This window comes from Rousettus aegyptiacus, unplaced genomic scaffold (assembly GCF_014176215.1).
Source record: "Rousettus aegyptiacus isolate mRouAeg1 unplaced genomic scaffold, mRouAeg1.p scaffold_m13_p_8, whole genome shotgun sequence".
NCBI lineage: Eukaryota > Metazoa > Chordata > Mammalia > Chiroptera > Pteropodidae > Rousettus > Rousettus aegyptiacus.
Window position 1 is genome coordinate 111128054 of NW_023416311.1, and position 7795 is coordinate 111135848.

The 7795-nt window shown below is 64.6% G+C and overlaps 1 protein-coding gene across 1 annotated transcript; it reads right to left on the reverse strand.

Moving 5' to 3' along the window:
- Positions 1-2170: 2170 nt before the first annotated feature.
- IRX1 (iroquois homeobox 1) lies at positions 2171-7482 on the reverse strand. The gene is made up of 4 exons (XM_016122537.2): positions 6946-7482; positions 3277-4321; positions 2876-2948; positions 2171-2609 (listed from the first exon to the last, which is right to left on the reverse strand). Exons 1-4 carry the CDS (start codon positions 7219-7221, stop codon positions 2552-2554), a joined length of 1452 nt encoding a protein of 483 aa, XP_015978023.2. The 5' UTR covers positions 7222-7482; the 3' UTR covers positions 2171-2551.
- Positions 7483-7795: the final 313 nt, after the last annotated feature.

Below are 7795 nucleotides of genomic sequence, written 5' to 3' on the forward strand. Positions count from 1 at the left end.
CTCGGTGCTCAATTAAAAATTAATTTCTAGCTTTTCCCTCGAAACAAGTACTTCCAAGGCTGGAGATCTGATTTCTTTGTATGGGAAGCTTCTCCCATCCCCGAGGGGTTCTGAGGCCCGGAACCCCTCCCGTGAGTAGCGCTGGCCCGGCGACCTAGGTGACAGCACTACCGGTCCCAAATGGACATAAACAATGGATGGACTTATAAGGTCCCCAAGCAGCTGGTGCTGCCTGGACCACCGCGAGTCTGAGAAAGGAGAGAGGGCGGAGGCGACCAAGGGACTCAAATGGCCGCCCTGAACCCTGTCGACTACTTCCCCCGGTCACCTGGAAGGGCTCTCCCCGCACACTGGACACCTGAGCCGCGCGTCTGTGGGCCAAGGACACGATTCCTCCTCAGAGGCACAGGACACGACTGGTTATAGCTCTCCGGAGGATCGTCGCCAAGGACATGAGATCCATCTGGCCCCAGCAGTCGGTCAGGGTGCCCCATTCCGAGAACTCTGGAATGGTGAGCCCAGGGCTGTGGCGACCCCCAAGCCCCAGCGCGGAGGATTGGAGAGGAACTCCTCTCTGAACTGGCGAGCCCTACCTGGGACAATGACAAAGGCATGGAAAGCAGCCCGCCCCAGCCCGCCCCAGCCCGCTTCCTCCCCGCCCCCCACCCCGGACGTCAGCAGCCTACCCCAGCATCCAAACAAGTGGGCAGCACCCAAGAACACAGGAAAGCTCCAGCATCACAAGTCGAGGTTCACACTCACAGCACCCCCAAAGGCCCAGCACCCCCAGATTCTGCGCCCCTCGCCAGAGCGAGATCCACGCCTCGGGCAGGGCCCCATTCCGCTTTCGGCCTATAGAGGGCGCTTCGAGCACGTCCATTCGGGCTGGAAGCGGCTCCACGGCGGCCGCAGCCCGCGCGCTGGGCCGCCGGCCCTCGGTTCCGCGCGCGGCCCCACCTGCCACCGGTCCGCGCTGGCCCTCGCTGCGCCCTCGCGCCTTCCTCTCCTACAAGGACGGGGGAGGGGACGGCTGGAGAAGGAGGAGAGCTCCGGGGACGTGGCCCTGGTGTGGCGCTGCCTCATCCTCGGAGCCAGCTGCCCCTTGTCCTGGCGGAAGAGCCCGAGACCAACAGCCACCAGCAGCCCCCCGACGTCTGGTCCAGAAAGAGTTCGAAAGTGAACATCAGGTTCGCGTGGGGGGTCTTCTCCGACGCGCCGGCTCTGCCTCTTCCCCACTGGGCAGGCCCCCCGCAGCCCATACTCCTTCTCTCCTGGCAGTTTGGAAATGTTTGCTTTCTTGGTTTTCTCAAATTCAACACAAACGTCGCTTGCTCCCTGTTCGTGGTGCTGCTGCTACGTGTCCCGCTCCAAGGGCACCATGCTCTGTCCTCAAAGGCTTGCGGCATCATCTTCCAGGGCGCGCGCAGGCCACGCCGGCCTGCGGTTCCCTCTCCTGCTCCCGGCTGCCCGCTGGCCTGGCCATGGCCATCTTGGGGGGGGGGGCGTTTGCGCCCCTGCTGGTTCACTCAGAGCTCCCAGTGCAGGGCGCAGTTTAAAAGGGTGTCCCTGGGAGGCGAGAGTCCCCCTTCTTTTCACACACCCAGCACCGAGCCTGCCTGCCTCGTGGCTCACAGGCCCAGGGGAACACCCCCCGGCGCTGCATTCCTGCTCTCCATTAGAGAAGTTCAAGAGAGCCTTCGAAATTTCTCCACGTTCGATTTACCCAAATAACTAAGAAATACTTGCGAAGCGAAATTTCATACTCCATTATGTCTTCATTCTACTCATCAATGGCCCGATGCCACGACGCACTGTCAAGACGACTAAGGTATAAATTGACTTCAAATCCCAAGTTCTCCTTTGGGGACGCGACTGGAAACTCTCCCCCCACGGTTCCCCACTTTAAGAAATCGTTTTATAAACTGCCTAATATCAAACTCACGTATGTCCTGAGACAGACACGTCCAGACACACACGTGTGAATGGTTAGTACAGAACTGCCACCGGAAAACCGCCCTAGTGACATCACAGACTCGACAACCGAGAGAGCGAGGAACACCCGCCTCCCGGGCGCAGACACCCGGGGGCCCGTCCTCCCCACCCCACAGGCGCTCGGGCCGGCCAGGAATCCGGGGACACCCCAGCCACACACAGCAGCAGGAGCAGCAGGCACCATTTCATCGAGTTTATTAGACAAAAATATATGATTTAGACAAGTTCGCTGACGCGCTATTTACAATCTGAAATCACTCTATGTACAGAAAGGAAGAAAGAAAAAAGACACAAGCACGTGGGCGCATTTACCGGACGATAATCAACGGAGCCGGCGGGGAAGCCGCCCAGCCCCGGCGCGGGCAGAGGCCGGCCGCCTGGGCGCGGGCTCCGCCGGGACGAGCCCCTTTCTGCAGAAAGAGACGGGTGGGAGTCCTTGAGGTCGTTGCCCAGTTTGTCCTTTACAAGGGTCTGAATTATTTGTCTTAATTCCTCCCTCATCCCCTCCCTCCCGAACTCCTCCCCCCTCCCCCCCGCAAAAATGAAGGAAGACCCCGAATCAGGCGGACGGGAGCGCTGCCAGGATCCGCGGCGTTCCCTCCTGCGGGGCCAGCGAGCTGCGGGGGGAAACGGCAAGACAAGAAGGAAAACGCGGTCAGGACGCTCGCTGGGGCCCCGCGTCGCCGGGTCCGCCCGCCAGAGCGAGCGGGAGGCGGGGTCGCCTGCCCCTCGCGGCTCCCGGCTCGGGAGAAACGCGGACAGACCCAGCTGGCCCGGAGCGCGGCGCGGGAGAACAGCGGCGATTCCGCAAGGGCTGCGCGACCCCATCACCGCCAGGCCCTGCTCCCTCCCCTGCCCGGTGGTAAACGCCAACGGCACTCACTTGTCGCGAACCGGCTGGAAGGGCGACTTTAACTGCTGTGGCGGCGAGTCCGGCGGAGGGACAAGGTCTCTCTCTGCGAGGGTGGGGGAAAGGCAGCGTCAGGTGGGGAGGGGAGCTACGCGAGCCTCCCTCCTCCCCGGCCCATCCCGCTAAGTCCCGCCGCGGGGGCAAGGCGTCCACCAGAAGCACCCCCTCCTCCGCCCTGCAGGCGCAGCTCTGTCCCGCGGGCCGCGGGCCTTGGCCTCGCTGCCCGAATTCAGGCGAGGGTCACCACTCAGCCGGGCTCCGCGGCCACCGCCTCGCTCCTTCCCGGGCCGGGGCCCCGCCCCCTCACTGCCACCCAACCGCGCGCCGCGCTCGGGGTCTGGATTTCTGGCCATGGACGTCCCTGGGCGCCTTACCTGGGAGCGCGGGGCTGCTGCGGGCCGAGGCCTTGTCGCCGTGGAGCACTCCCGCGGCCACAGCCACGGGCGGCGGCGGCGGCGCGGGTAGGTGCGGGCCGTGGGGGGCGGCGTGGGGAGCGCCGACGCCCAGGAAGGAGCGCATGTTGAGCAGTGAGCCCTGCGCCAGGAAGGCGCCGTTCGTCCAGTTGGAGAACTTGCCGATGTGGCAGGTGTACAGTCCGTGGCTGGGCAGGAAGGCGGGGTGCTGCAGCGGCGCGCCCGCGGGCGGCCCATGCGCGCCCGGATGGCCGGCGGGCGGCGGCGGCGGCGGCGGCGGCGGCGAGGCCTTGGGCGCGCCGTCGGGGCTCGTGGCGGTCTCTGCCAGGGACCAGATCTTGGGCTTGCTGTGCGGCGCGCCCTGCAGGCAGCCTGCCGCGACGCCGGGGCCCAGCAGGCGCGTGCTGCCAGACTCCGGGACCTCTTTGGCCAGGCCCAGGGGCGAGTCCTGCGGCTTGAGCGCGTCCGCGGCCGCCAGCGGGGAGCCCTGGTCCCGGGCGAGTGGGGCGGGCGCTGCGGGCGCGGGCGGCGCCTCGGCCTTGTCTTCCTCGTCCTCGTTGCTCTGGTCGCCGTCGTGCTCGTCGATCTTGTCGATGTCGATGCTCTCCAGGTCGATCTCCTCGTCGTCCTCGGCCTTCTCGGGGTCGCCCTCCGTGTCGCTTCCGAAGAGGGCGCCGTCCTCTTGGTCCTTGCTGCGCGCGCCCCACGTCACCTTGTTCTCCTTCTTGAGGCGCCGGCGGGCGTTGGCGAACCAGGTGGAGACCTGCGTGAGGGTCATCTTGGTGATGATGGCGAGCATGATCTTCTCGCCCTTGGTGGGGTAGGGGTTCTTGCGGTGCTCGTTGAGCCAGGCCTTGAGCGTGCTCGTGCTCTCGCGCGTGGCGTTCTTGGGCCGCCCGGGGTCTCCGTACTGGAACTGGCCGTAGGGGTAGTAGGCCGGCGCCGTGTGGGCGGCGAAGGTGGCGGGGTGCACCCCGGGGTTGTCCTTGAGTTCATACTGTGAGCCCTGCAGCCGCGCGGCATAGCGAGGCCGAGGAGAGAGAGAGAAAGAGAGAGATGAGTGCCCAGAACCGGGAAGTCCGGGTCGGCGGCGCCGGGGGTCCCCGAGAGCAGAGGCCCCAGTGCGCACCGGGGCCGGCGGCGCCCGGACCAGGAGCAGCCTCCGGGAGCTGCGCTTCCCCCGACTCTGGAGAGCTTGCTGTCACTCAAGAAAAGTTCCAGAATCCTTGCCGCTGGAAGGCCATAGAGGAGCCGGCCTGAGGATTTCCCGAGGCCGCCCTCCCCCCGCCCGCAGCCCCCACCGACTCCAGAAGCCGGATTTCTAAGTTTACCTCGCAGTAGCTGGAGGGGAAAACCTTTCAACTAGGCCGATAAAACAGTTTCTCTAAACCTAAAGAACCCACAGCCCGCGCCCCCACCCTTCGACCCCGAGGGGGTCAAACACAACAAACCACCGGGGTTTCTCCCGGCCTCAATCCTCCAGCAATTTAAAATGAAAGCACAGCGCCTTGCAGCTTCCACGGTAATCGGCATAGAATGGCGCACCCACACTTACAGGCCTAAAGTGGTGACAGGTATTTTAAAATTTTAATCCCGGCCATCACTGACAACAATAACAAAACACCATTTTTTTTTTTAACACAAAAGGAGGGCTCATCCGGGGAAATATTAACGCGGCCCGGGCAGGGAGCAGGATCGGGTTTCCGGGGCCTCTGCTACTTTATCTCCGAAGTTTGCCTGAGCTCTGCAGCCAGCAGCACAAACTGCGCCCAGGCACTTAGAGGCCCTGATTTATTTGCAATCAATATTCTTTTTATCATGGGTAGTAAAACAGCGAGTCAAATTATCCCATCAAGGTTTTTTGGTAAATAACATTTTATCTTCCTAACGACCTCATTAGACCTCGTTATTGCCATAAATTGTCCAGACAGACGTCCACGCACATTTTAGCTTTCGACTCCCAAACCCCTGTCATAAAGGCTTAGAAACCCGGGCCAGACGATGGAGTTTGGGGTTCAGCTTCCTTTCCAAGAAGGGGCAGGAGAGCACGGAGACACACACCTTAAGGGGGGACTGCAGAGAAAGTCCCCCCCTTAGCAAAACAAAAATTGATCCTCTCCCTTTCCCACGACTACAATAGGGGCAGGTACTCACCACAGAGTCACCCCCCCGCAAAAAAAAAAAAACACGCAGGGGTCCCAAAAGGCACAGATCTTACTCGAAATTTCTGTAAAATATTCTAACCCTCCACGGACCATCCTCCACTTGCTAATGTTAGTGGAAGGGGTCCCGTCTCAAAGTTGTAAGGAGCAGATTTCTGTGACTAATCAGTGGGTGGTCGAAGCCTCAGAGAACAGGTTTCCTTGGGCAGATTTCGTTTTGGCCTAATCTTTTTTTAAAAAATGTACTTTGCCCTTCTCAAGTGATTTTGGTCGTGACTGTAAAGAACACATCGCGGCCTCGGCTCTCCGGGAACTCTTTTCGAAAGGACACCTCGTACATCTCTCACGGCCGGCTGGCGTCGCGGCCGCGGGGACAAAATGGGAGCTGATCTCTTTCCATAGCAAGGGTCTGAGAAGGAGCCGGGCCGCTCTCAGAGGCTTTCTCTCCAAAACTACAAGAAAAAGTTACAGGAAAACACACCGGCCGCCTTGCTGGCTGGGACGGTTGGGCGAGTATTTGTTTCTCGCCTTTTTCCGGGAGTGGGAGACGAGAGGGGGGGTGCCCCCAAACTATGTTATCCCACCGGCAGCAGCTCAAGGGGGACAGGTCACCAGCAGTCCAAACTTCAGCCGACCCTGCACCAGACCAAGGAAAACAGGTCTTGTGGTCGCCCGGTCCCGCGGCGCCCCTCCCCCACAGGACTCCCCCCCCCCCCCCCCGTGGACATTCGGAGGACACCATTTATTTTCAGCCCAGGACACTGTCTTCTTTAACCTCCATTATGTCACGCAAATGAAATGAAAACTTTGGCAACTTACGAAAGTCAAAGCAAACACCATTTTAGACGCCCCCAAAATATTTCAACTTAATTTTCCCCCTAAATCTCCAATTTGCACAGACGCCATTAAGACAACCCTCGGGCCGGTCTGATCGCCATTGTTACGCTGATTTTGACCGCCAGCACCGGGCTTGGAACCCGGAGGCGCCGGCGTGGCCTCCGCTCCGGGGGGGAGACGCCGCGTCTCCCCGGCCCTGCCCCAAGCCGCGGCGGTCGCGCGGCGCGCTGGCGGGCGGGAGGGGATTCCGGGAAAGCGGGCCGCGCAGCTAGAGCCCGGCCGCCGGGCCGGGGAGCCGGACGAGCTCGGCCCCGACCTCCAGGGCGGGCCGCGCGCCCCGGGCCTGCTCCGGCGGCCTCTTGACTCCCGCCGAGACCTCTCTCGCGGCTGGCCTCCCGCCTGCCCCGCCGAGATGGCGGGGCCGGAGCCCGCCGGCCTCTTTGCGCGTCCCAGGGCGCCGCCGCCTCGCCACCGCGGGCAGGGCCGCTCGCGCTCCTCGCCCCAGCCGGCCCCGCCCGCCCGCCGCCGTCCCCCGCGCGCGCCGCCTCGCCGGAGCCCCGGCCCGGGGCGCAGGGGCCGAGCAGAGAGGCCGCCCGGGCGAGCGGGGCGCGCGGCTGCCGGGCGCACTCACCATCTGCGAGAAGAGGCTGAGGTCGGCGGCGTAGGGCAGGAAGGCGCTGTAGTTGGGCGCGCCCGCGTAGGGTCCGGCCGCCGCGTACATGCCCAGCACCGAGGTGACCGCGGCCGCGCCCGCGCCCGCGCCCAGCTCCGCCGCCCCCGGCCGGCCCGACGAGGCGGCAGCGGCGGCCGCGGCGGCTGCAGCCAGCACTCCGGGGCGCTCTCCGCCGTAGGCGCCGGGCCCCGCGGCGCTCAGGTACTGCGGGTATCCCAGCTGCGGGAAGGACATGTCCGCGGACTCGGCGGCGGCGGCGGCGGCGGCGGTGGGCAAGTATTAAAGGGGCGGGGGCGGGCGGGGGTGCACGGTGCAGGCGCGGGGGGGTGCGGCGGGCCGCGGGCCGGGCGCGCTCGGGCCGGCCCGAAGGCGGGGGCCGGGGGCTGCTCCTCGGCCCGGTGCTCGCTGGCGCCCGGCTCCCGGCTGCGCCCGGATCCGCGGTCCCGCGCCGACTGCGGCGGCCGCCCTCCGCTCGGCGGCGGGGCTTTCAGACACAATTTGAAGTTGATGCTTTGATTGGCATCCCCTTGAGCGCTGGCCCCGCCCCCCGGCTCCCCTCCCGCCCCCTCTGCCTGCCGCCCGCCCTCGGCGGCCGCTCCCGCCCCTCCCGGCGAGCACGTGGTGCCCCGCGCTGGCCGGGCCACCTCCGCCCGCGGTGAGCGCGCGAGCGGCGGGTGCGGGCCTGGCGGCTGCGGGCCCCTTCCCGACCGGCCCCCGCGGCTGTCTGACAACCTGTCGACACCGGTTCACAGCTGTCGGACACCGGGGTCTGCTGTTTCCAAGTCGAGGTGTGTCCACCGTTTCACAA